Here is a 27,785-nt window from a genome sequence, read left to right as displayed (position 1 = left end):
AGAGAGGAGAGAGAGAGAGAGAGAGAGAGAGAGAGAGAGAGAGAGAGAGGGGGGAGTGAGATTAGGGTTTAAGGGCAACAATGGAAACTAATTTTGTGCTGAAAGGACCTGATGAAGCAATTGTGGTAGGCGTCTCTAAGTTTTGCACAGGGAGAAGTGGAAGAAGAAGAAGGTTTCTTCTTGTTATGTGAATCGGTGATGATCCCCATGTCTTGCAAACCGGTTCAGAGGGGAGGGGCGAAGGTCGAGTTTTTCACTCTCTAATGAGGTGTTTTGGGCCGGTTTATATATTTCTTGGGTAGATATTGGGTCGTTTCGGAAGGAAGGGGAAAGTGTTGACTGTGCTAGACCTCTTATTAACGGGCCTTGTAAATGAAAATTACCAATACACCATCCAATCATCTATAGTCGATTCTTTTGAGATAATTATCTACACTCATATTCCAAGTTCAAACTCTCTCTCCTCTCTTAGTGTAGTTTAGAGTAGAAATATTGTTTGGCGGGATAGACAATAGATAATAGACAATCTTCTTCCAAAAAAGACAGACCATAGATGACAAAGAAAGGTATTTGATTCAAACAAACATACGGCAATCAAGCGGAGTAACTTGTTTTTGTGACCGTAAGTGCGTTCCGTGGTGTTATCAGTCCCCATCTTATAAAAGATCACAGGAGATTCAAGTAATGGTTGCATTTTTCATGAGAGAATACTAGTGCAATTATTTATGTCTCTTTATTCTTTGTTTTGGCAAGTTCAAGTTACATTAGTTTGGAAATCCAGTCCCAGACATAATCTTCGTTAAAAAAACAGAAGCAGCCAAACATGGAATCCTAGTATTTCCGGTATGCCAACTCCGTTGCGACATCGGCGAGTTTTCTCTCGCACTGAACACTCTGAACCCATTTGGCGTTGATTTGCACCCGCTCAATGCTCTGCGTCACTGTTCTAGTTATCTTCGGGTTGGGATGCGCTTTGAAGAACTCATCTACTTCCTTAACCTTGTCAAATGAGGCAAACAGCAGAGGAAGGTAGAAGGAAATAACAAGGTATTAGAAATCTAAGTTGCACAACAACAGACCTCGAGCATAAGAACGAAAGTTTCTAGAGAAAGAAAGAACGAACTGGTGAAACAATTTTAATTTTGACGCAGTTCGAGTTGGGATCTGCATTTCCCAATTTTGCTCGTGTGCGTTTTTTTAAGAAACGCTTGGGCTTTCGCGGTTTGGTAGAATTACTTTTTTATTTTTTATTTTTTTTTAGTAGATTGATAATATTTTAATTATTTTTAAAATAATTGAAAAGTTTTTTGTGAAATTGATTCAGAAGAATCATTAAATATGTATTTTTTGCATGAATCATTTAAAGTGCTTTTCAAATATCCACTTATATTTTTAGTTATAATTGATTTTAAAAATATTTCCACTAAAAACGCTTTCAGCTATTTTATAAATATTTCCAAATAAGCTATGCATTAAGGGAAAAAAAAACGATTTTTTTATGCAAAAAAAAAAAAAAAAAAAAACGATTGACCCATTACTATGCATAAGGTTTTAACTACTTTCGTTGTGACTTTCTTAATGTGATAAACATAATTTTTTGGCTTGAATGTCAAAATGATCAATGTGTTATAGTCATATGGTCAATTTAGTCTCCATGTTTTAGATTTGGGTAATTTAGTCATCGTGTTTGTCTCTGTTAGCCAATTAATGACATTTCATTTCATCTCTGTTAAAAAATTCATAAAAAAAATTATAAGAAATATAATTACCTTTTCTCTTTACAGAAAAATGATTTGAGAAATAAAACATATAAAAGATAAAACTTCCAATCTGAAAAAATGATTAAGGTTGTGATATAGAAAAGAGAGGGGGTAACGTTAGGGAGGAGGTCGGGAGTTGGGAGGAGAATAAATTTTCTTTTAATTTTTTAATTTTAGATATTTTAAATCAAGTAAATTATTTTATAAATAAGTTTATAATAATTTATACAATTTTTTTTTTTTACAGAAATTAGATAAAAATGTCCTTAATTGGCTAGTAGAAATAAACACAAAGACCAAATTAGTCAAGTTGAAAACACAAGGACTAAATTGACCCAATGACTAAGGACTCGTTTGGATTTGGTTTTAAAATGATTGAAAATTATTTTAGAGAAAATGTTTTTTTTGTTCCAAAAACACTTAAAATGTTTTTCCATAATTTAATTGCATTTTTACTAAGAATTGATTCCAAAAACATTTTCACTAAAAATGCTTTCAGTCATTTTAAAAACACATCCAAAAGAGTTCTAAAACGCAAAGGACCATTCAAACATTTGAGCCTAATTTTATCTATTATTTTCAAGGACACAAGATGTTTTTTTTTTTTTTTGTCGAAACACGAGGCATGTATCTCAATATATGCAAGGAAAACAATGTTTCCTTGTAGTCAAAACTAGTAGTACTACAAAAATGAACAGTCATGATTGAATTGGAGAAATATTATTTTTGACAAATATTTTTGCTTGTCAATCTAATTGATATAAAATCGTGCTACCCAGTAGTCCGAAAACCTCGAAATATTGAAGACTTACCCTGTTCCTCATGTGAAAGAAGACGAGAAAGGTGAGACGAGAAATTTGGTTGAATGTTGCTCAATAGATATAGCCATAGGTTTGCATAGACTTCTAGCAGCCGAACAAGACTGCTACTAAAACAAACATCGAATGCTACAGAACTCACCAGTACCCTTTTTGCATCAGTGAACGTAAAGATTGTAAGCCTTCGCTGTTCTCGAAGCGCAGCGCGAGTATAAGCACGTAGCAAAGATCGAAAGATGTCTCAAATGCCCACCTGTAAGCCAGCAGATAAAATACATTACATAGTCCACTTAGGGCAACACCACACATACGACGATATGGGTAAATATTTGACTAGCTAGCATAGCAGTTGAGGTGCGAGCTTAACCAAATCCACTGCACGCATTGTTTACTCAAACATTCGAAAAATAATACAAAGACGATTTTTCATGGGAGATGACTTTAACACACCATTTTTCTCCACATGCACACCCCACGCCTGTTACCGACTGTTTGATCAAACGAATACAGAAAATCAACGAACAAAACCAAACAGAGGATGCAAATGGAGAAAAATGGTGTGTAAACATTTCCCTCTTTCTTTCCCTCAATACAGTATTTCTTCGCAAGAGAATCCTTAAATAAACAAAAGACAACTACTTGTCAACACGGTCCAATTGTCACCTCGTATGTCGAAAGCCAACTTATTCGGTTGTGGCTTTTATCTGAAAAATAAGAAAATATCTGTGTCAGCAAGGAGGATAGTTACCATCATGTTCCAGATAAATTTACCACCGAAACTACCTCTGTATAATTCATTATTCATACAAGCTGTACAACAGCAGCCACTCTTAGGGTCCCGCTTTGGAGAAGATCAGCAAGCTCGTCAAACAGCAGAGCCGATCGCCATCCCCAGCCCTTGGGAGCTTTCGGTAAAAGCGTGCCTGTCTGCTTGAAACTCCCAAACACCATGACTTCCCTCTTTGATGGGCAAATTAACTGCATCATACAGGTATATGAAGCACGGATTCAATATACAAGGTTCTGGCGTAACATGAAAATGGGCTAAGCTGACAATGTTTGGTCACTTTGGAATGTTACCTGATAGCGGGCTGTAACCTTTTCACGAGAATCAACATACATCTGCACCTGTGTTGGGCATAAACCGTACAGTATCAATTAACAACTATATGAGTCACAAATGCTGACAAAACATACTCGTCAGCAAAACACAGTGAAAAAGGGTGATCCTTTAAATATGAAGATAAGAAGCATTCTTCTCCATAACTAAAATAACCCAATCATGCTCAAACAATCAAAGGGAAGGCTGGCTAACCCTTCTGAATGAATCAGTAATCTCTGCCTTACGTCGGTGAATAAATAATCCTGAAATAACAAATATATGATATGCATTCAGCTTAAGCAACAAATTTAAAATATAATTCAGGAAAGCAAAACAACATGCTTCCAAGGTATATATCATTAAGCCAGGAACAGTACCAAGTGTTCGACGTCCTTGAGGATCTTCATCATTAAAAGCCTGAACGCTAACCTATAAATTGGAACAGAAAACCCATCTGTCTGAGAGCATGGAAATTGGAAATCGGAAATCGGAAAAGCATCACCACATATGTAAATCTTATATTGAAAAGAACAATAAGTTTGTACTCAAACACCTTCCATAAAGAACCAGCATAAAAGACTTCTGAAGAGTGCTTCACTTGGCCATCACTAAGCCTGTGCACATCCTCAAATTGCACCCTGTAAAAAAAAGGGCGACTTGTAATTAGTAGGATAGACAATTAAGCATGATGATCAATCATTACATCCACATTATAATATTGTTAATGACATTCAGACTTGAGCAAATTCGAACTCAACCATCCTCACACACACAAAATCCAGTCCCAAGCAGAAAGGACTTGCATAAGTGGATGTGCAAAAGCACTTGTATAATTAGGTAATCAATTTGTAAAGGAGACCTCTGAGCTAGTAGATCATAGGACAGCATCCTAAAAAGAATGTATGATTCTTATTTTCCAAAGAGAGTTCAAAAGCTAAAGCGCAGGTGGAAAGGAGTATGGAAAGAGCTCACATACCCAAAGCGGAAAGGAGGGAAGTGACTTAAAGGTGTTTTCATATCCAATGAGATGGAAGAACTGCTTGCATTATCCCACTCAATCCCAAGTGCATGGTCTGACGACTCTACCATCTGAATGGGTACACCACTAGTACTTGGCACTGACATGGACGTTCCAGCCATTCTGCTTTGCATATCCATCTCATAGCCTCTCTCTGTTTGCTCCCCATGAGCATTAGCTACATTGTTCCCTCCTTGGCTTAGCCCAACTAAAGCTGTTAATCCATCTCCAGACAGGTCCCCATTATGGTCAGCTCTAGCCTCTGAATCATCATTAGCAAGAGACTGCTGGCAATTTCTGTTGCCCATGCCAAATGGCACACGGGAAAAGACAAACCGAGTTGGAGGCCAGGCAGTTGCTGGTACAAATGTAGTTCCGCGTCCGATACCAGCAAGCCCATCAATAGGACCCCTGACATGCACACGTACAGGCCTAAAGAGACCATTTCCTTCACCTGGGGCAGACTCAGCAACATATACACCAGGAGAATTATTCTGATTATGCTCTTGCATGTAGTATCCAGTAGTAACTCCTTGTGAGAATGAAAATTGCTGTCTGCAACTGCACGCTATACTTGTAAGACAGCAATTTTTGCACGTATCAGCACCAACTTCTTGGACTCTCTGGCTTAAAAGCATCTACATGATTGCACACCAAACAATTAAGTTAGTAAAAAAATAAACAGATAGGGTTTCTTTGCGACATTTTGATATTTAAACACACAAATAAACAAATAAGACATCTCTTCAAAAGCATAACCGCGGGCAACAATGTGTGTATGGAAGAAAGAGATGCCTAGCTTTCTCATGGTGAGAGGTGGGCAGAGAGCCCTTGCAGTCAGCCTGCCAGGGCCTGTAAAAATAGTTTCATCGACTGAATCAATTTATCAGCACTATGGTTTATAAGATATTTTTCCAAATGGTTAACTATACCAGTTAATAGGGATACCATGTAAGACATATAAATTGCATACCAATCAAAATTGCTATAAAAACTAGATGCACCTTGTTTGTGTGCACAACCAAAACATTAACCAAAGTAACTGTAATGATTGCTCTTTCATTTCCCCCACACTTGTATAGCAAAAGAAAGATGGAATTAAAAAGAAAACAGATATAGAAAGAAACCTGCAGCCAAAGACCATCGTTTACAGCTTTGCAGGGGAACCCCAGTTCCTCAAGTTGCTTTCGTACATTCAAAAGTGCCTCAAAAGACATGTTGCAGTATAAAAGAGATCCGCCTTCAAATATATTAACAAATGCATCATATTCCTCCCCACCAACCCCAAAGTTCCCTTTAGCATAACCTTTAACCTGTCTTCTCCCTACAACCCTGCCACCCCATGAAAGAGGAGGCATGCCACATCTTCCCCAATCATTTGGCATGAGCTCACGAGTGGAAGAGTTCATTGAAGAGCATTGCCTTGACTGGTCCCTGGCAAACCAACTGTTGTTATTTAAGTGAAAGCATGATCCTTCATCAGATGGCCCTTCCATAGCCACTCCATTCGCCCCCAGTCTACTTGCTCCAACACCAACTGGCATTTCAGCATAACATGAGGTTCTCATCACATCTATTTCTGATAGTGAATTTTTTAATGATGAAGGACCACCCATGCTGCAGTTGTATCCTGGCTCCAAATTGGATTGAGGGTCCGCAACTTGTTGGACTTGCTGTTTGGAATTTGAAACTCCTGTTTGGAAATCAACCACACAGTCTGCAAGCTCTATCAAAAGACTACGAGCAGTATTATGGCCCTCTACATCATCTTTTAGAGTTAAGCGCCCGACTTCAGACTCCAACCTTTTGTTAGCGAATCTATCAATCAGATTCTTTCCCTTTGCGTTAGAAGAATCAGATGGAGTATCCGTTCCTGCCTCAGAACTGGAACTTCCATGATCATAGTCTTCCTGTTTGCTTTGAGCACCTTTTGCAAGGAATGCATAGAATGCCAGCTCAAACCTTTCCACAAAGGAAAAATAAAGAACACATCAAAAGGAACTCAAGCTGTGATTAATAAACCCGAGTTAGAGGCCGTCAATGCTCCTTACCGTTTCTCTTCACTGGGTACCCAGAGCTCATCAGAGGTCAGTAATGCAAGCAGGGTTTGAGCTGAAAGTTTTGGAAGCACCTGTCCATGACCATGTCAGGAAATAGAATATGTAGCAGTAGGTTTGCATTAACAAAACTGAAAAACCTTAAAATATACTTAATCCTTATAAAATCAAATATACTGAGTCATTGACAATGGATAGATCCAAGAGAGAAGAAAAAATTGAGCTATGCTATCATAATTAAATAAAATAACAGAGCTTAAGCCATATTTTTCTAGACTGGGCAAGGTTAAGTATGCTAATATTACAAAGAAATACAAATATGTTCCTTCGGCATCCACTGTTTTGTCCTTCTCTCTCATCTTTTCTCATGTTGTCATGTTATATGATCTCAAAGGAAAATAGAAGGAAGAAGAAAATGTGCGCAAAACCCACAAGTGATTACTACAAAATAAGCACACCATCTTTTACCTCTTTCAACTCCATGGAACCACTTTGACAAAGGTAGCCCCAGCAAGCATTTCTTACTCGTTCTCCATGTAGGCCATAATCTTGGCTCTCCGCGAACACCTAAAAGCACAAGTAGACATTCTCAATTACAAAAGAAAATGGTAGCATGTGGGTCATACATAAACAAAGAAGCGGCACAAGCATTTCGAACCTGATTGGCTAAGAAGTTTGAAGTCCATAATTCAGATATAATGAAGTCTGTGCATATTGCACATAAATCCTGCATCAAAAGAACATCAAGCCGTAACCTAAATGCACATAAAGGGATGGGACTTCTAGAGTGGAAAAGAAAATAGTCACGCAAAGTAAAAGAAGACATCAAAACGAGAAAATGATACCTGAAGGTCAAGAAAAGAAGCGGCAGCCAAAACACGAAATGCATTGTTATCATTAAGCTTGGGGTGGTGACCGTATAGATACGCCAAAGCCATTGCAATTGCTTCTCCGTTAACATTCTTATCGTCAATATGTAAGGTTAAAACGGGGGCACTGGCTTCTTTCCAAGGTCCATGAAGCATGTTCCTGCCAGACACATTACAGTCCAGCATATGAAGATTGCACAAGGTGATTAGTAAGCACCTAATTGCTTCATAATTACGCGTGCATTATCGAAAACAAAAGTAATTTCATCAACTCCCCATTGCCAAGCTTAAGCTTAATCGTGCAAATGCTAACTAGGTACTCTCCGTATATACATACATCCACATAACTATTCAAATTAACAATAAAACCCCATAATTATCAATTCAACATCATCCAACAACGCCGATGAAGCCGCGCGAGGGGGCGAATTCAAGTTGCATTTTGGTAAATTGACAAAAGGGGTTTGGGGAATTTGGGACAACGGACCTGAAGTAGGGGCTGCGGGAGAGAATGAGGCGGTGGAGATGGTAGGTGGAGCCCGTGGCGTGGACGACCATATCGGAGAAGGCACCGGAATTGAAGCCCTCCGTCTGTATGTGGTCGCAGAGGGCTGTGAGGTTGCAATCCAGCGCGCGCAGCTCGCCGCTGGACCGGTCGTTGTCGGAGTGCTGCGAGGGCTGAATCGTCATTTTCATCTGCGGCCCGTGCGACCGTGCCGGCTTGGTCGGGTATTGCGGGTCCATGTGAGCCGCAGCACCACTGGATTTTTCCGATTGCGAAGCCTATGAGAGTGTCGATGGGAGTGAGAGAACGGTGTTAGGCATCAGAGAGACAGAGTTTGTTGATGCGCTGCCGTTGTTACTTGGTGTACACGAGAAACGCGACATGGATGGGCGTGGGTCGGATCCGCTTGAATTGACCCGTTTAGCTCGCCCCGAACCATCTTCGTATATTTTTCTTTCAGTATATTGCACAAACACCACGTGGAAGATATTTTTGGCAATTCCACACCTACACACACACTCCTATTTTAATGTGACTGTCAATATAGTAACATACCATCCACTTCTGAATTTTGATTAAACTCGTGCTAACATATGGTGAAAATGATAACCTAAGGTGAACATGATTAAACTTGTGGGCCTTTCCAACAATTTTTTCAACAATGATGACCTACGATGAAAATCAATCATGTTGAACTAAACTTGTGCTAACATATCTTTTTTCTTTCACAAAGCTTTATGCTATGACTCGTTTAGACGTGTTAACATAATTCAAAGCGTTTTTAAGGAAAAAAAATTTAGTTTTCAAAAGCACTTGAAGTATTAGTTACAAGGAGTTATGTATAGGATTGGTTATGCTGTAGTCCAGCCCAAATTTGGTGAATAATAATTAGTCGGTATGTTAGACACTACCGGTTAGGTTTATATATTCATCAAAATTTTGAATTCGCTTTAGATGCAGAGTCAGTGACGACAATTCAGTGAGGAATATGATGATATGTCATATTTCTTATAATACAAAATGTTGTCGTTTAAAGATTTGTCCATCTTTGCTTTGCTATCTGGTTCTTTTTTTTTTATGAAGCTAAAACCAAATGCCTAATAAAAAAAGGTAAGGCTTTAATGGTACGTATCGTCCAAGCTTAAACCAAAGCAACCCACCATTGTAGATGGTGGGTTGTTTCGTGGCTGTCTCACGGTCATCCAAGCTATCACCAAAATACTTATATTTTATTAGCACTCCACATATTGTTGAATAAACGCTTTGAAAATCAAATACAACACCATGGGTCATTCAGCGGCTCTCTCTCTTTGTTTCTCTCTTTAAAAACCCAGATCCACAAGCTCCATCCCCAGCTTCAAGCTTAGCCGCCGCCCTTTGCTTTTGCTCGGGGTAGGCGGCAGCCCACTACTCTTTTTTTCCTCATTCCCTCATCTCCCCTCTGCCTTTTCCATCTTTTTCCTCCTATCTCATCTCTTCTGCCCCATCCCCTTCCCTGCATCCACCTCATATTTCTCTTCCATTTCCAATCTCTTTCCTTCGTTTTTATTCCCAATTTTTCCCTGAGTTTATCTCAGTTTCCATGGAGTCAGATCTCAACTATCCCTTGAGCTTGTCTCATATTTGGGCTCATGCCCCTTATTCAGCATTTTTCGCCTACTTTTACAGCTTTCTATCTTTTAATTTTATTTCCTTCCTCTCCTTAGTGATACTTCATCCCTTTCCCACCATGTACTCGGATCGGCAAGCTCCGATCTGAAATTGGATTATAGATCCACTACCCTCCTTCACTTTCTATCCTCCAACCAGCATGCTGGATCCCCATCAAGGTCAAGTGTTGGGTATTTTACATACCCCTTAGCCTCACTCTCTATTTGTATGATACTTTGTTTGTTTACATTTCTAGGGGTTTGTGAAGGGGAATTGGATATGTTGTCTATTCTCTTGGTTCAAAGTTTGGCTTTCTCCGAAGATGTGACGGTTGTGGTGGTCTAGTTTATGTTGCTCGAGACTAGGGTTTTTTGTTGTTTGTTAACGCAGCCTACCAGCCTAAGTTTGTAAGGGCTTCTCGTTGTATCTTGGGTTACTGCTCTCACTTTGCTTGGGCATTTTACTTTATCTGTTGTTGTTTATCAAGTTCCTTTGTGCGTTTGGTACGTGGGACGGGACGGGACGGAACGGGACGAGGCGTTCCGTCCCGCGTTTGGTGCGCCAAAAATGGGTGGAACGGGCTGTTCCACGGGACAGATTTTGAGTGTTTTTGCGTTCCACCTCCCCCCTGGAACGGGTTTGTTCCACGTTTGTGGAACGCAATATTTTACCATTTTAAGACAAATATACCCCATGTCTTTTTCAAAAATTACACCTTCGTTCCGTCCCGTCCCGTCCCGTTCCGTCCCGTTCCGTCCCGTCCCGTCCCGTTCCGTTCCGTTCCGTCTGCGTACCAAACGCACCCTTTGGGTCTTGTACTAGTTTTTATTGTAATGAAATTTTCTATTAACCAACAAAAAAAAACCTTGAAAATCTATATTAAATAACTTACATACCTTTTTTATAGAAGAGTTTTTATCATAAATGGTCATTTAGATTGATCAAACTCATCATTTTGGTTCCTTACTTTCAAAATCAATCAACGTCATCCTTCACATTCACTACTCCACTTCAATTTGGTCATTCCGTTAAGATTCTGTCAACTATTTTGTTAGTTTGTATGTGGTACCCACAAATTCAATGAAATTGTGACACATGTATTACACAAAATAAGGTTTTTATCGCAAATGGTCTTTGACATTGATCAAACTCCTCATTTTGGTCCCTGAGTTTCAAAAATCAATAAATTTGGTCCCTGACTTTCACTACCGCACATCAATTTAGTCATTCCTTAAAAATTTCATTAATATTTTTTGTTTGTGTGCTGATATGGTCTCACTAATCCAATTATATGGCTCCACTTAGATTAACTATAATAAACTATTTTTTAAGAGTGAACCAATGAATGAGTATTTTACACTGTCATTTCTTGCATCCCAATTGAAAGAAAAAAAAAACTCAATCTAAATTCGATAAAATTAAATCCAAATTCAAATCAAATTTGATAGGATTATAACTAACTACATAGAATGAGGGGTGAGTTGTCGGGCCCAAGTACTTTAGTGATGCCATGGTGCCTTCCTTTTCTTTTAATTTTGGTTTTTAGTTTCTTATTTTACTTTTAGTTTTAAATCTTAAAAAAAAAAAAGTTTATTATAGTTAATTCACGTGACGCCAGATGATTGAATTAGCGGGACAAAAAATATTGACGGAACTTTAACGAAATCATTAAATTGACGTGTGGTATTGAAAGTCAATGATCAAATTTATTGATTTTTGTAACTCAAGGACCAAAATGAGGAGTTCGATAAATGTCAAGGACCATTTGCCATAAAAATCCTTATTTTGTGTAATTCATGTGTTAACGTTTCATTAGATTTATGGATTCCACATACAAACTAACAGAATAGGTGACGAATCTTAATGGAATGACCAAATTGATGTGCGGTACTGAATGTCAGAGACGACATTGATTGATTTTGAAAGTGAGGAACCTAAATGATGAGTTTGATCAATCTTAAAGACCATTTGTGATAAAAATCCTTTACAAAATGACTATTTAAGCCTAATAAGACTTTAAAAGAGAAAATACGCAAACATTAAGAAAAATGATATTATCATGAGGCAATTCAACCACATCAAACTTAGTAACAATTATTGAATTGTGTTACTGTAGATGAAACCAAAGGAAGCAAATACGGTGGATGAGAAACCTAATGTTCTGCACCTAATGACACTTATGCAATCATCCTGATGGACTCTCAAACCAACCAGTCGAAAGATGAAGGAACTCATCAATCATCTTATTTCCAACAACCTTGCTTACCATGTGATTGAAAAGGATTTGAAAAATTCAAGGTATTATGCAAAGGGTGTGCTATTCATACATCCTATTTTACTTCTCACATATCCCTTGATAGTTTTTGTCCGTTGATCTTCTTCAATTCATATGATTCAACGGCCAAAAATAAAAAAATATGTGAGAAGTATAATAGGATGTGTGGATATCACATCGTTATGTAACTGCGCTGCAAGAAAGGAAAATTATTCTCTACTAAAACCCCGTGGAAAACCACTGTTCACTAACAGTGTCCACCCGATTTTGCCCCTCATTCTCTTCATGGTTTTTTAGTTTTAGTGGGGTTGTATGGTGAATTGGCCGTTTTGCCCCTCTCTCTTTTTTCGTTCGTGCGTGCGTCCTCAGTTCGACACACTTCCAAATCCCTAAATTCGCAGGCTTTCCCTCTTCTTTCTCCAACACGGTTTCTGCTATTGCCCCCGCGTCTTCTACGACTCCGATCTCCATATTTGCTTTGCGTGGTAAGACTTTTGTTCTCGATTTGAAACTGGTTGTTTAATTTCGTTTGTTTACCAAGAAATCTCTCTCTTGCGTTTTTCTCCTGAGGTTTATGCTCACTTTGCATCCTGAAGCAGATGTGAGAAGCATGTTTTCTTTTTTGTATTATTTAATGTTTTGTTCCAACTTCCTCTGTTTGCTTGCATAGAAGATGGAGAAAAGAATATAAAGTCACTAATGTTAAAGTCTTTTCAAATCAGTTGGGATATTATCTAAAATACGAATAGGGGGAATTTCACATTTTCTTAACCTTTTGCACAATTTTCGTAGTTAATGAGGCTTAGATTTTGATATAATATTTGTCGAAAACGATAACCGAATGAAAAAGATGTGAAGATTTGAAGTTAGGGAAGCCAAATGGAGAAGAGAAAAAAAATCAAGAACAGCATCAAAGCTGCTGGTTCAGTTTTACTTGTCTGTGTTGGTTAACCAAATTGATGCATATCTTGCCAGTTAGCATTATGTATTTGAAGGAGTTTTTAAAAATATCTCATTACAACCACCTCAATCTAACAAAACTTTTATCACTCTTAAAACATTATCTGAACTCTCAGCTCAAGTAAGTCCTCAGTTTCCATATACTTTTTATTTCTTAACATCTACGTGGTTTTCATAGTTTTTAACCATTAAATCACGTAACTTTGTATTTACAATTATATTCTTTCTAATTGTTTGTATAGATTTCTTTTTTGCTCCTTACAAGATAATGTCATGGCGTGGTTTAGTGGTGTTGAATATAATTGGAGAAACTGATTCTTTAATCTACTCATGCTGTAGGATTTCAAAGTTGAAGCCCACTTACTTTCAATCTTTTTGAACAAATTCACTTTGTAAAGTAACAAAACAATGATATTCCTAAAGGAAATAAAATTGTTTGCTTTCCTGAGGTGCTTCTGTTCAGATTAATCAATGCTATAGTGCATTTTGAAACCTAAGTTATGGATCTATTAGTTTCAATTTAAACACATCTAGAAACTTAGATATACATTTATTAGCTCACATTTATATACTGCTGGAAAGTTACTAAATTTAACTTTGGTAGTTTTTCAAATATAATTATCCATACAATTTCTAATCCCCCAGCAATGCGCGGGCATCACTTTCTAGTGATCCCTAATTGACAAGAACCCCAAAATATATAGAAAACCAAACTTTAAAATCCATAATTGACAAAGAGTATGGAGTGCGAGGGTAGTATTAGAAAATAAGTGTGATGTGTTAAGATAAATTTTAATTAAAAAAAGATAGATATGGGGCGTATAAAGCACGTGTTGTGGTTAACAAATTATGGAGTATATACAAAAAAAAAAAAGAGAGACTTAATTGGATTAATAGTCTTCGTGGTGATAGGGTAGTTGGAAGATAGCTCATGTGGTAAAAAAAAAGGATTTAGGTGCAGTTTGGGATTGAGGTGATTAAAAAAAAAGCTGGTATGAAAAAAAACCGGGAGGATTTTTTATGTTTGGTAAACTTTCAAAATCAACTTTATTTCAAAGTTTGGGGTGAAAATAAGCCCAAAACCTGAAGCTGCAAATAGCAGCTTCCAAAAACCAGCTTATTTTTTAAAACACGGGTGAATAATGGTGCGTTTAATGAATTTTTCAATAACCCAAAATTGCCCTCCTTTCCTCTTGCCTTCAGCAGACTCTCGCAATACGTGAACCAGAAAACCAGCGATCTCTCTCGTTCTCCAGGTTTCTCCGGCTCGGCGTCCTTCCTTTGGTAAGCTTCTCTTGTAAAATTTTGTTATTTATCTGTTTGGATTTTTAAATTTGGGGATGGGAGATTGAGAGGGAAAGAGGGGTGGGAAGAGCAAAGGGATGAGGGTATGGGTGTCGGGAAAAAAATTGGGGATGGAGGGTGGGGAAAAAATTAATTGGGGAAGGTGATATGGTTTGTGGAAAAAATTAATTGGGAAAAAATTAATTGGGGAAAAAAATTAGGGTTTGTGGAGGAAACAAGAAAAATTGAGAGAGAAGTTTGATTACTTCTCTATTCTTTTTTTTTAGAAGGTCTGCTACTGATTTATCATAGGGTTTAGGTAAAGGATAATTTCTTATAAAGCTCTGCGCTGCTTCTGATCTGTGAACTGTGCTTCTGATTTGTCATGCGCCGTTCCCTCGTCTCTTGCGATTCAGCACACCCCTCTACGACGCCGTTTCATCGTCTTCTTCAAGAATTCTCCTGCAAACTTGGTTTGGTAGTTGTCTAACAGATCACCATTATAGTGAGGATTACACTTTTGTCAAATGTGTCTATTATGCTGTGTGTCTTCTTTTTTGACCGCTTGTACTGGAGATTTATATCATACAATGCGAACTTATTCTTGAAGAAAATTTGTTGTTTTTACTTGTTGATATTTGTATGTTCCTGCCCTACAGTTGAAAACATTGAAAGTTATGCTCTGTGTTCCTGCCCTATTTTCTATGAATTTTTCTGAACTCTACATCTGTTAAAAATTGAAAATTCCGTCAACTAGCAACTGGGTTATCAAGTCTACATCTGCCCTATTTTCTATGAATTTTTCTGAACTCTACATCTGTCAGAATTTGTTCTTCGGTTGATTGCGTGCTATTTTGTACTCTGAAATGTTCGGAATTTCGCGTTTCCGCAATCAAAGCTCGGCCCTCACCAATGAATTAATTCCAATTTTCTCATGCTTTCTCATCAAATTTGAAAAATGCATGCAAAATCTCAAATATAGATCATTGGTTCCTAGTTCCTAAGCATTCATATGGGTTTGCACGTTAAAATTTTAGGAAGCGTGGGACGTTCTTTGCTTACTGGATTGCGCTTTTGGTGTTTACTATCGGCAGATGTTGTTTTTATTTGCTTACTGGATTGCGCTTTTGGTGTTTACTATTTATGTCCCAATGTTTACACAACTTAGCTTACGCTGTGTGATGTTTAAGTAGCGGTTTTCTGACATGGGTTATGTCTTAAACTTATTGAATTAGATATTTGGAAGGCAAAGAGCATACACGGTGTTAGATTGGGCATGCATTTGTCAAGATGCTCCTAAGACAACAAGGTAATCTTGACTCGCATAGATTGTTTATTCTCGATTGAGTGAAGTTTTTTGGACTTTGGTATATACATTGATCAGATAGATAATATATTCACAAGTCTCTTTGGCTTAAATGATGTTCGTCAGTTATTACTGTTTGCTTGATCTTTTTCCTTGTTGCAGTTGCAGGGATACGACGTGGCTTTCATTTGAACATTTACACATTTTCCAAAAGGTTTTCATCCTTGTCAAATGAGCCTCTGTCTGAAGAGAAAGTTGTGTCTTTGATTGATGTGAGACAAGTAGTTGATGATGTGTGCCGAGTCTTGGAGTGTGGTCCTTGGGGACCCACTCTTGAGAATGCTCTATCGGCGCTTGACAAAACACCTCAATCAGAATCAGTTATTGGAGTTTTAAGGAGGTTGAAAGATGTCAGTTTAGCACTTAATTATTTTCGGTGGTGTGAGAAACAAACGGACCAAGCACACTGTCCCGAAGCATACAATTCACTTCTCATGGTCATGGCCAGGAGTAGAAATCTTAATTATTTGGAACAGGTCCTGGAAGAAATGAGTGTAGCAGGAATTGGCCCATTTAATACCACATGTATTGAGTTAGTTGTGAGCTGTATGAGGTCACAGAAGCTGAAAGATGGTTTCAATCTACTGCAAACAATGAGGAAATTCAAATTCCGCCCAGCATTTTCAGCCTATACAACTCTTATTGGGGCTTTGTCTACAGTTCCTGAATCTGATCTCATGTTGACTCTCTTTCATCAAATGCAGGAGCTAGGTTATGAAGTTACTGTGCATTTATTTACAACCATTATTCGTGTATTTGCCAAGGAAGGACGAGTTGATGCTGCCCTCTCCTTGTTGGATGAGATGAAGAGCAACTCTTTTAGTGCAGATGTTGTCCTTTATAATGTCTGTATAGATTGCTTTGGCAAGGTCGGTAAGGTGGATATGGCCTGGAAATTCTTTCATGAAATGAGAATGCATGGCTTGGTGCCTGATGATGTGACATATACTAGCATGATAGGAGTTCTCTGCCAAGCTGCGAGACTAGACGAAGCAGTGGAGCTATTTGAGGAGATGGACAGACATAGGAAAGTACCTTGTGTGTATGCGTATAACACCATGATCATGGGCTATGGCTCTGCTGGAAGGTTTGAGGAAGCATACAGCTTGTTTGAGAGGCAAAGAAGAAGGGGGTGCATTCCGAGTGTGATTGCATATAACTGTGTTCTCACCTGCCTAGGGAAGAAGAGACGAGCAGTAGAAGCATTAAGGGTTTTTGATGAGATGAAGAAAGATGCAGCTCCCAATCTTCCAACTTATAACATTCTAATAGACATGCTTTGTAAGGCTGGTAACCTCAAGGATGCTCTGCAGGTTCGGGATGCCATGAAAGAAGCTGGCTTATATCCTAATGTTATGACTGTAAACATAATGATTGATCGACTCTGTAAAGCTCAAAAACTTGATGATGCTTGTTCTATATTTGAAGGAATGGATCACAAAGTCTGCACACCAGATGCAGTTACATTTTGTTCTCTTATAGATGGCTTGGGAAAACAAGGAAGAGTAGATGATGCCTATAGGCTTTATGAAAAGATGCTGGACGCTGATCAGACTCCAAATGCCATTGTATACACATCCCTCATCAGGAACTTCTTCAAATGTGGCAGGAAGGAGGATGGTCACAAAATATACAAAGAAATGCAGCGTAGGGGCTGTTCTCCTGATCTCATGCTTCTTAATACCTATATGGATTGTGTTTTAAAGGCCGGTGAAATTGAAAAAGGTAGATCTTTGTTTGAGGAGATTAAGACTCAAGGATTCATTCCGGATGTGCGGAGTTATTCAATCTTAATTCATGGCCTTGTAAAAGCAGGCTTTGCACATCAAACATATGAATTATACTATGCGATGAAAGATCAAGGCTGTGTATTGGACACCCGTGCTTACAACGCCATCATTGATGGATTCTGCAAAAGGGGAAAGGTGAATAAAGCATACCAGCTTCTGGAGGAAATGAAAACTAAGGGTCACCAACCCACCGTCGTTACTTATGGTTCTGTCATTGATGGTCTTGCCAAGATTGACAGGCTTGATGAAGCATACATGCTTTTTGAAGAAGCTAAGTCAAAAGGAGTAGAACTGAATGTAATCATTTATAGTAGTCTTGTTGATGGGTTTGGGAAGGTAGGTAGAATAGATGAAGCATATCTAATCATGGAAGAGTTGATGCAGAAAGGTTTGTCACCTAACGTTTACACATATAATAGCTTGCTTGATGGACTTGTGAAAGCTGGTGAAATTGATGAAGCAATTGTCTGCTTTCAATCGATGAAAGATATGAAATGTACACCCAACCATGTAACGTATAGCATTCTCATAAATGGTCTTTGTAGGGTTAGAAAATTCAATAAGGCTTTTGTATACTGGCAAGAGATGAAGAAACAAGGGTTAAACCCTAATACAATCACCTACACTACCATGATCTCTGGACTTACAAGGGCTGGGAACATAAGGGATGCTAGTGGGCTTTTTGAGAAGTTTAAGGCCAGTGGTGGCATTCCCGATTCTGCTTGTTATAATGCTATGATAGAAGGGTTGAGCAATGCAGAAAGGGCAATGGACGCGTATACACTTTTTGAGGAAACTCGGCGGAAAGGTTGTAATATTCATTCCAAGACATGTGTTGTTCTGTTGGATGCCTTGCACAAGGCTGAATGCCTTGAGCAGGCAGGAATTGTTGGTGCTGTTCTTCGAGAAACTGCAAAGTCTCAGCATGCATCAAGATCATGGTAAAATCGTGTGTCATGCAATTTACTGGAGGGATTTAGATGTGTCGTACTCAATGAGTGGTGACACACAACTGACACAAGGTGCCTTCTCATCCATTCACGCTGATGGAGCAAATATTGGGCAACAAGAGATTTTTTTTCCTGAAGGGTCTTCGTCCCATCAATTTCTTAACAGGATTGAAGGCACTCTGTGGAGGTAATAGCTTCATGACTTCAAATGGAGTTACTGAAATTCTGTACATGTATCTGCAAAAAGAGTCATGACTTTAGGGAGCATGCCAACATGTTATTCCTCTGATTCACATTTGATAAAATGTTTTGATGAATTGAATGTTCGGGTTGTAACTTTTAAAATATTGGATTCTACTGTGTTGTACTTGTACATAGTAAGGTAAACAAAAGCTGGGTGAATGACGTGCATGCATGATATGCACAATAGCTGGGTGAAATATGCATTTTTTTCTGGCAGATATTGGCTTTTTTTCTTTTCCATTTTTCTTGTTGATGTGCTTCTGGCAGATTTTCGATTTCGGTGATTCTGAATTCTCAAAACAAACATTCATGTAAGGATCTTGTGCAGCAAGTGTTCTATTTGCAACTCATACGTATCCCTTCTCATAATTTTTCAAGTTCCACAGGTACTTGCATTTGACTAGATACTTGTGGATGCAGGACGCAGATCTCAAGATCCAGGTAATTCTCTATCTCATTGGATGTCCCTGGCACGCGAATTCGACTCCCTTCACCTGTGTATTAAAGTAATTTATTTGAAATTTCAGAGCTTGAGTGAGGGATTGGAATCAAAGGATTGGGTGAAGGTGTGTGAGTCTCTGAACAATGTTAGGCATTTTGCAATCCACCACTCTGCTCTTCTGGCTCCTACTCTGTGAGTGCTTTTCTTCTTAGTTCCAACATTCGATTCTCTGCTGTAACAAGTCCACTAAAACGACGTCATTTTTGTTTGTACAGAGAGAATGTTGTAGTGGTGCTGGTGAAGGCAATGAAGAATCCGAGAAGTGCCTTAATCAAGACCTCGATTATGGCTTCTTCCGACGTCTTCATCGCCTTTGGTGATGGTTTACTTGAGCCTCTAATGCATTTGGCCAATTGGTGTGTACCCAAACTTTTCTTGTTTTCTTGAATTTAGGGATCGTTTGACAACAATTTCATTTTCATTTTTTTATGTTCTAATGAACGGCTTGGATTGTTCAATGGGTTCACAGCTGCTGCAATTGCTGCTCAAGGCATCTCAAGACAAACGTTTTGTGTGTGAAGAAGCAGACAGGGCACTAAGCTCAATGGTGCAGTCCTTGACCCCTCTTCCTCTGCTTCAGAAGCTCCGAGCTTACGCTTCCCATGGCAACCCTAGAGTCAGAGCCAAAGCTGCCATTGCCATCGCATCTTGTGTCGCCAAGATGGTATATACTATGAAACCAAAATGTTCTCTTGAGTTTTGACGTTGGACATGCCATTTTTCTTGTTAACCTTGTTACCGAAAATGGGATTTTGGTACCGATTTTCAGGGGCTTGAAGGAATGAAGGATTATGGGCTGGTTTCTTTGGTGAAAATGGGTGCAGATTTGTTGAATTCGGCTGCCTGAGGCGAGAGAAGCAGCTGCGGGAGAATGAAGAGAAGTTGCGGGAAAATGATGAGGAGCAGCCGGAGAAGCAGCAGATTTGGCTAAAACTTTTGTCAGTCTAATTTGTCAACAATTCATGCTCAGTCCATGGTCAAAATTACTTCTTCTCAGTAGAAAAATTAGAAGAAGACGATGGATTAGGGGTTGGGTTTTGCTGGTAGCAGAAGCTATAGTGGGAGTGCTAGTTTGGTTTGTGATTCTGCTGGTAGCCTTTTAGCTGCAGTTAGAGTTTGAGAGTGCTATGAATTTACATCTTCCAGCTTCGTCTAAAAGCTGTTTTTACGTAATTTTATGTTGATGAATTTCTTCGTTTAATAAAATTTTCGTTCTTGATAATATCAGAAATAGCGAAAGAGTTGCAGAACGGTGGTAATGTACCAGCAATGCAAGTATCTTTGAAATCTACTGTCACTGTCATATCTTTAGGGTTTAGATCTCTTTCTGAGCCGGCGTGCCATCCCCATGCGCACAGGAAAGCAAGCGGGCGGTTATATACAGGGCGACTCAAAGACGTAAAGAAATTTTCAGCTGGGTTCTGGTGTGTCTGCCATTAGAACGTGCCGCGATAAAAGCCAGCAAATAATTTCAACAAATATCGAAACAAGAGAAATATATTGTCTCTCAGTACGACCGAATGCATGGATTCCTACATTTGAACTATTTCCTATTCATTTGAAACAAGAGAAATATCACGAGACAGAAATACGAAAATCTCTATAACTGCATTTCACTATATTTTCCTACAACGGGGTTATTCAACGCTTCCCTTGCATGTTACCAAAACCACGAGGAGACCTTCACTTGAGATCAGCAGACCCAAGCCATCGTAATATCAGGAATGTGACACAACTCTGAAACCAAAAGCAACCCTGATTGGCGGAAGAACTCTGAAAGAGGAAAAAAGTCTAAGCACTTCACTCTTGTTCAACCAGAGAGGGCAACGCTGTCTCAACTTCTTCAATCTCGATATTTTTGCAACCCTGATAGCATGAATATTCACCATAATGCATGACCCAACTTTACGTTTTCCGAATTTTAGATTCTACATAAATTGTGTACATTATATTCGGTTCAGAAAACATACGGCAATCATGCGGAGTAACTTGTTTTTGTGACCATAACAACGTTCCGTGGTGTTATCAGTCCCCATCTTATAAAAGATCACAGGAGATTCGAGTAATGGTTGCATTTTTCATGAGAGAATACTAGTGCAATTATTTATGTCTCTTTATTCTTTGTTTTGGCAAGTTCAAGTTACATAAGTTTGGAAATCCAGTCCCAGACATCATCTCCGTTAAAAAACAGAAGCAGCCAAACATGGAATCCTAGTATTTCCGGTATGCCAACTCCGTTGCGACATCGGCAAGGTTTCTCTCGCACTGAACACTCTGAACCCATTTGGCGTTGATTTGCACCCGCTCAATGCTCTGCTTCACTGTTCTAGTTATCTTCGGGTTGGGATGCGCTTTGAAGAACTCGTCTACTTCCTTAACCTTGTCAAATGAAGCAAACTGCAGAGAAAGGTAGAAGGAAATAACAAGGTATTAGAAATCTAAGTTGCACAACAACAGACCTCGAGCATAAGAACGAAAGTTTCTAGAGAAAGAAAGAACGAACCGGTGAAACAATTGCACTGACAAAGCGAGTAATTAGAAATCCAGACCCCCAGGTCTTTGAGATGTGCTCCCAGTTATTCTGTGTTTCGGATAATCCAAATGGAAAAATGAATCATAGTAACGAAAGTGGGATAAGAAAGATAAAATCCACGAAAGTGGGAACATTTCGTAGTATGTCATAAACTAGTGAGAGATACCTTCATCCACGTCCAAGCTGTTTCCCGACCTTCATTACTAACAGCAAGTCCAAATACAGCATCCTGACTGCGAACCTACGTAGACAGGCATTAAAGGCAGTATATCATCAAGCTTTAAGATTCTCAAAACTATTACTAGTAAGTAAAACTTCAACCTCCAATTAAGAGAGAAAATCTGAAATACCTCAGGAGTCAATATAAACTGGAGAACTTCCAGTGTAATATTGGGATCGGGACAAGACGCTAAAGAACCTACAGGCACAGACACATCGATTACTGCTATAATCTAACAGCCTCATATGTTCAGCATTATTTTACTAATTACTTATATTTACCTAGAATGCGGGTTTTCTCCTGGCTTAGATCACTCTCTCTGTAGAGTCTAACAAGAGATTCATAGCCTGATCGGTCAGATACGCTTGTTCTTTGCATTACAGCCACATATGCCGCCTGCAACGGTAGTCCATAATTAACATCAACGTTGAACTTAAAAGTTTAATTACATATGTGTAATTAATGATTTACGTCAAAGCAACCTTTCTAATGTCTGGGGGAAGGAGGGGCGTGTTTCTGTCTTCTATAAAGGCATGAAAACGCCTACTTGCTTCATCTAACGTCAGGTCATGACCAAAAACAGCAAGTGCAGTCAAAATTTCTCCTCTCAACATTGCATCTAAATGGCTTTCGCCCGGTTTAGGCTGCCAACCAAGCCTCCTGTAAAGAAATTCCATCATAAATGATAAACTTTGAACAAAATTAAAGAAAAAGACAGAAGCAAATCTTGTGTCCTGATAGTTTATCTACATAGGCATTTGAGTTGTTAAGAAAAGAACAAACTTACTCTGCAGAATACTGGAAAAGTCCAATAAAGAATTGTTTAATGTGATCCAGTAGTCCGGGTACAGCATCGGCTGCAATTCTTGCCAGATTATAACTTATCTGTGAAACATGAGGACCAGAATCAGGCCAAGGTCATCAATGCAGCAACATAAACACAAAGCAGGGGCGATCATTACAGTAATCAAATTTGACAGCACGATATAGTCAAGTTCCTCTCTGTATGCACTCAACAAGGTAAGCACTGAAGCAAAAGACTGTTTGCGAGCCATTGATAGGGCAAAGGAATCATCCAAAATGCCTGTGAAAGGAAAAAAAATTGGTGAAAACTTTTACTATCAAAGAGATAAACAAGCACGTGTACGAAATGATGATTACCAAATCTGTCAGTTTCAGACAATTGCTTCTTTTCGATAGCGTTTCTAAGTGCAGCTGCAAGTTCATCCTCATATTTCACTCTGTAAAAACCAGTCTGATCCACATTGACTTTTATCCAACTGCATAAAGCATTGTCTTTGTTGCTTGTGCCTCCACATCCAGCCTTTCCTACTGAGCAACCCAGAAATTCCTTTATGTCAAGAGTTTCAGACTTCGCTTGTAGTAGGAAATTCTTGCGTACATCATACGAGCCACAGGATAATGTGATCGGCACAATCCATTGCCCATCACCTTGGGAACCGCTTGAGTAGAATTGTGTCTGCCATACATTAATTTACTTATTAGATCTTTGTTCGTGTCCTTGTACCGTGGAATAAAACCTAAACAAATGACTTAACAGCTTGTACTGCATTAGAGCTCGAGATGATCTTTCAGAATTTCATTTGATAACCAAACAACTTTGAAAGAAGCAAACATAAGGAAACCTGATCAAACTCCAATTTCTGATCTTTGACTTTGACAGAAATAACCGGGTAACCCTTCTGCTGTGTCCATGAATTCATTAGTTTGTTTACAGGTTCACCAGATCCCTCCTCAAGGGCAGCCCACAAATCTTCTGTCTTTGCATTTGAGTAAGCATGCTTTTTGATATATGAAGCAAGTGACCTCTGGATGCATTAAAAAGTAGCATGCACTTAACTCTCTAACTTTTTTATATCATAGAAAATAAGATAGTTCCTTCAACCTTCAAGCACACTAGTTGACAAATCAAAGGACATACCTGGAAGACTTCAGCACCTAGATAGCTTTGTAGCATCCGAATAACAGTAGCACCTTTTTTATAACTTATCGCATCAAATACTTCATCAATCTCAGCAGCATGATTGATCTCCACCTGGCCAAAAAGAACAGATTAAAACATAATATACCAGAGAGACTTATATACACTAATACTCTCCATTAATAACGCCTTGAAAACTATAGTGGTGAATATTACTATTTAAAGCCTTCTGTGCAGATGATCCAGATTCGATGCCAGGAAACAGCAAACTTTAGGAAATTAAAATTAAAATGAAACCCAGGAAAGACCAAGTGCACGAATAAGTACCTCAATGGGGTGAGATTCTTCAAGCCCATCCAGCTTAAGACCATCAGTGACTTCATCAAGAAACTGAGTCCATATTTTCCACTCTGGGAATAAGCTATCAGTAGCTAAATAGCTCACCTAATGACATTAAAACACTTCTTTATAAGTACAAAAGCATGGAAACTAACAAGTATAACAATGATATGAAGTTATACCCATGTTGCAAATCCCTCATTCAGCCATAAATGCGTCCACCATTCCATTGTTACAAGATTGCCAAACCACTGGTGTGCCAATTCATGTGCCACGACAGTCGCAACCTTTTACCAAAACCAAAGAAAATGATTAAACGTGTCATTGAGTGCTAAAACTAAACTATACCTCCCTACCATATTAACCAAGATAATTCTGAAAGCAGTGACATTCAGGATGCGCATTTTACCCTTTGCTTGTTGGCAGCTGCTGAATGTTGTTCATCAAAAAGCAAAGCTGTTTCTCGGTATGTAACTAAACCATAGTTCTCCATGGCGCCGAAAGCAAAATCAGGTATTGCAACCATATCCAATTTGGGCAACGGGTATGGCACAGCAAAGTATCTGCAGAACTGATCATCAATGATTTCATATTAAATGGAATGTAATGCAGCATAAGTACAACAACAACCAAGCCTTATCCCTATCCCACTAAGTGGGGTCGGCTAATGAATCCTAGAATGCCACTACGCTCGGTTTTGCGACAAGTCTTCCGTTAGCTCCAAGTACAATATATCTTTTCTTAAAGTTTCTTTCCAAGTCTTTCTAGGCCTTCCTCCACCCATTTTGCCTTGAAGCTCCATCTCATAGTCATCTTCCATTAGCTCCAAGTACAACATATCATTTCTTAAAGTTTCTTAAAGTTTCTTTTATCTTCGGTTCACGTGTCCAAACCATTTTAAACGATTTTCTCTCATCTTATCTTTAATTGCGGCCACTGCTACTTTACCTCAGATATCCTCGTTCTTACTCATATCATTCCTTGTGTGTCAACACATCCAATGAAGCATTCTCATCTTCACTACTCATTTTTTGCACGTGTTGCTTTTTGACAGCCCAACACTCCGTGCCATAAAGCATTGTTGGCCATATTGTCGTCCTATAACATTTTCCCTTGAGCTTTAGTGGCATACGACGATCGCACAACACATCCAATGCACTCTTCCACTTCATCTGTCCAACTCGTACTCTATGGTGGAGATCTCCATTTAATTCTCCATTATTTTGCAAGATAGATCCAAGATAACAAAAGCGTTCACTCTTTGGTACTTCCTGATTTCCAATCCTCACCCTATCTCATCTGGACCCCCATTTTCACTGAACTTGCAATCCTTATACTCTATCTTTGACCTTAGACGAAGACCTTTAGATTCCTAAATTTCCCGCCAAAGGTTAAGCAAAGCATACACCAAGTGATATCATCTTGAATATGTCCCGTAAGCTTGTCCATTACCAACACAAAAAGGTAAGGACTTAAAGATGAGCCTTGGTGTAACCCTATGGTTATGGGAAAGCTTTCATTTTGTCCTTCATGAGTTCTTACTGAAGTTCTTGCTCCATCATCCATATCCTTTATTGCTTAGATATATGCTACTCTACTTTTTCTTCTCTAGAATCCTCCAAACAATTTTTCTTGGGACCCTATCTTACGCTTTTTCCAAATCTATAAAGACCATGGCAAATCCTTTTTTTATCTCTATAATGAAAAGGGAAAAAAAATCTTGAGAAACTGCTACATTAGTCCATAACATGCATCAAGTGCAATTGCCAACTTGAATATGAATGATTAGTAACTTTTACACATACTCTGTGTACAATTCAAGTGTCTTGACAGCAACGTGCAAAGCAAACTTCCCTTGGTCTGCCTTACCAACTTGACAATATACCCGCACTTTGACCCCTGTAACAACATGAAATGGGACATCATCAAGAAAAAGGTTGCACTGACATACACATGAAACTAAGGCCATAGTGTAGGAGTTTACCATCAGAAGTATGATCTTCAACGTAATCAAACAATCCGACAACAATGGCCACCAAATATGTAGACATAATTGGTGTTTCCACATATGAAACTGTGTTCTGATGTCCATTCAATTTTTCTTCTTGAATTGGCATGTTAGAAAGGGCTACTAGTTCAGACGGAACACCATCAAGTGTAATCTTGAATGTAGCCTGCCAACCAAATAGCCAGCAAGTCATAAACTCTATATTTGAACAATTTAACCAGAACGGGAAGATTGATTTCTCATCTATACTACCACCATAAACAACAGATCTCTTTTTTCCTAGTCTCAAAAATGCATTTATAACAATGTATATCCAGAATGGTGTAAACAAAATCACTTGATACTGATGAAAATCAATATCTTAAGTCAACTGTGTGCGTGTGTGCGTGTGTGCGCGCGCTTGTGTGTGTGTATGTGTGTGAGAGAGAGAGAGAGAGAGAGAGAGAGAGAGAGAGAGAGAGAGAGAGAGAGAGAGAGAGAGAGAGAGAGAGAGAGAGAGAGAGAATAACCTTGCAAGCAGGTTCATCCCAACACGGAAAGCACCGCCTGGCATCAACGGGTTCAAACTGTGTAACTGCCATATTTTTCTTCTCACAGTTGTGCTCATATGTACTGCACGAAACAAATCAAATCTTAGACATATCTATACCATTGAAACATGATAATACTGAACGAACAATCGAAGATGGACTCCGCAAAAGTTCCTGCATTCAAAAACTACCTTCTGTAGAAACCCTTCATCTTGTCATTCAAAATTCCTTCAAATTCAATAACCAAAACTCCAGACCCAATCGGAAGCATCTCTACAAACTCCAAAACCAAAATTCCATCCTCTTCGAACGTCTCGGCCTTCGAAGGCTTGAAAACCTGCTCAAACATTCATTTACTCATTCAGTAAAGACACAAGTAGCCAAACAACGCACTAAATGAATTCCAAATAATCTTTCCATTTCCTACGTTATCCGTGCAGCCAAACAAGGCAGTAAAGTCGACAACGTTACAATCATCTTATCAATTCCAATCCATTCACTTGCCCACAAATCATGAACAGAGCAGTAATCAAACCAAAATTAAAACTAATCAACGATTGATTAATTGAACTTAGACTTACTAATCGAGTATTAATTAACAAATCAACATAAAAAGAATGAAAATTTTCATCAGCCAAACACCTCACTCTCCATTCTACTTCTTTTTTCAGTCAGTTCTACAAATTTGAAAAGCAAATGCGCATCGATTACCTTGGACGAGCCTCCGTGAGCGAAAGAGACAGAGCCGGCATTGACGAAGAGCTCGGTGGCGTTGAGGACGACGAATTTGGTATCGGCGACGATATCCAGGTCGATGTCGACGGAGCCGCCGAATTTGCAGGCGGCGAGGTCCGGCTTCAGCCTTACGTCGTAGCGTTTCGGGACGGCGAATTTCGGAAGCCGGGGCTGGCCTTTGAACTGCTCCATAGTAGCGACGACGAGTGTGATACTTGCGAGCTGCGCGAGAGTTTTTCGAGTTCAGATTGGGAAAGTGTGCGAGTGGGACTCATCAGTTGTCGCCATTTTATAACTTGCAACGCACGGCTCTTTTCTGACAAAATTTT

The 27,785-nt window shown here is 38.9% G+C and overlaps 3 protein-coding genes and 1 pseudogene across 30 annotated transcripts in view; 2 read left to right on the top strand and 2 right to left on the bottom strand.

The window, feature by feature from the left end:
- Positions 1-18,863, top strand: part of LOC126632169 (pentatricopeptide repeat-containing protein At3g06920-like) — a 69,201-nt gene extending 50,338 nt beyond the window's left edge. For 5 of the 24 annotated variants that reach the window (XM_050302443.1, XM_050302439.1, XM_050302425.1 and 2 more), the window contains 2 exons: positions 15,534-15,607; positions 15,767-18,863. In XM_050302443.1, the coding sequence (XP_050158400.1) occupies positions 15,589-15,607; positions 15,767-18,399 (2,652 nt within the window). In that variant the 5' untranslated portion in view covers positions 15,534-15,588 and the 3' untranslated portion in view covers positions 18,400-18,863. Of the gene's footprint in view, positions 1-12,402; positions 12,540-14,217; positions 14,299-14,617; positions 14,804-15,533; positions 15,608-15,766 lie in introns of those variants that run through there. The other 19 variants (XM_050302444.1, XM_050302438.1, XM_050302437.1 and 16 more) reach the window with 16 other exon arrangements.
- Positions 709-27,747, bottom strand: LOC126632166 (aminopeptidase M1-like). Of its 3 annotated transcripts, none has more exons than XM_050302412.1 (19): positions 27,434-27,738; positions 26,913-27,068; positions 26,701-26,803; positions 26,168-26,357; positions 25,989-26,082; positions 24,593-24,746; positions 24,366-24,470; positions 24,172-24,288; positions 23,845-23,958; positions 23,549-23,731; positions 23,064-23,382; positions 22,865-22,986; positions 22,690-22,787; positions 22,385-22,562; positions 22,184-22,298; positions 22,033-22,100; positions 21,849-21,923; positions 21,654-21,730; positions 709-1,018 (listed from the first exon to the last, which is right to left on the bottom strand). In XM_050302412.1, the coding sequence occupies exons 1-19, from the start codon at positions 27,646-27,648 to the stop codon at positions 832-834; spliced, it is 2,670 nt and encodes an 889-aa protein (XP_050158369.1). In that variant the 5' UTR covers positions 27,649-27,738; the 3' UTR covers positions 709-831. The 3 variants fall into 3 exon arrangements, with proteins under 3 accessions (XP_050158369.1, XP_050158370.1, XP_050158368.1); XM_050302413.1 differs by lacking the exon at positions 709-1,018 and adding an exon at positions 21,207-21,546 and having other exon boundaries at positions 21,653-21,730; positions 26,913-27,058; positions 27,433-27,747; XM_050302411.1 differs by lacking the exon at positions 709-1,018 and adding an exon at positions 21,207-21,546 and having other exon boundaries at positions 21,653-21,730; positions 27,434-27,737.
- LOC126632174 (uncharacterized) lies at positions 861-8,565 on the bottom strand. Of its 3 annotated transcripts, XR_007626594.1 has the most exons (15): positions 8,112-8,565; positions 7,601-7,784; positions 7,414-7,482; positions 7,224-7,322; positions 6,750-6,829; positions 5,826-6,660; positions 4,657-5,336; positions 4,234-4,318; positions 4,058-4,109; positions 3,894-3,943; positions 3,659-3,706; positions 3,362-3,556; positions 3,242-3,282; positions 2,721-2,831; positions 861-999 (listed from the first exon to the last, which is right to left on the bottom strand). XR_007626594.1 is itself a non-coding variant. In XM_050302447.1 (13 exons), the coding sequence occupies exons 1-12, from the start codon at positions 8,366-8,368 to the stop codon at positions 3,380-3,382; spliced, it is 2,616 nt and encodes an 871-aa protein (XP_050158404.1). In that variant the 5' UTR covers positions 8,369-8,565; the 3' UTR covers positions 2,887-3,282; positions 3,362-3,379. The 3 variants fall into 3 exon arrangements, 1 of the variants encoding a protein (XP_050158404.1); XR_007626593.1 differs by lacking the exon at positions 861-999 and having other exon boundaries at positions 2,441-2,831; XM_050302447.1 differs by lacking the exons at positions 861-999; positions 2,721-2,831 and having other exon boundaries at positions 2,887-3,282.
- LOC126632179 (uncharacterized) lies at positions 18,449-20,380 on the top strand (annotated as a pseudogene).
- Positions 27,748-27,785: the final 38 nt, after the last annotated feature.

The sequence above is a fragment of the Malus sylvestris genome, chromosome 8, assembly GCF_916048215.2.
Source record: "Malus sylvestris chromosome 8, drMalSylv7.2, whole genome shotgun sequence".
Classification (NCBI taxonomy): domain Eukaryota; kingdom Viridiplantae; phylum Streptophyta; class Magnoliopsida; order Rosales; family Rosaceae; genus Malus; species Malus sylvestris.
The sequence above is the reverse complement of the archived record's forward strand: the minus strand, read 5'-3'. Positions and strand labels throughout refer to the sequence as shown.

Bases quoted from the DNA above. Each gene is read 5' to 3' on its own strand.
- LOC126632166 (XM_050302412.1), bottom strand. From the start codon at position 27,648: ATGGAGCAGTTCAAAGGCCAGCCCCGGCTTCCGAAATTCGCCGTCCCG. The intron at 22,299-22,384 runs GTTGCTTTGACG...CTACCGTTGCAG, and splicing joins TTCCCCCAGACATTAGAAAG to GCGGCATATGTGGCTGTAAT. The intron at 1,019-21,653 runs GGTTCGTTCTTT...CCTTCCTCTGCT, and splicing joins GTCAGTGCAATTGTTTCACC to GTTTGCCTCATTTGACAAGG.
- LOC126632174 (XM_050302447.1), bottom strand. From the start codon at position 8,368: ATGGACCCGCAATACCCGACCAAGCCGGCACGGTCGCACGGGCCGCAG. The intron at 3,707-3,893 runs GTTAGCCAGCCT...TGCCCAACACAG, and splicing joins TTACTGATTCATTCAGAAGG to GTGCAGATGTATGTTGATTC. The intron at 3,557-3,658 runs GTAACATTCCAA...TGTATGATGCAG, and splicing joins AGGTTACAGCCCGCTATCAG to TTAATTTGCCCATCAAAGAG.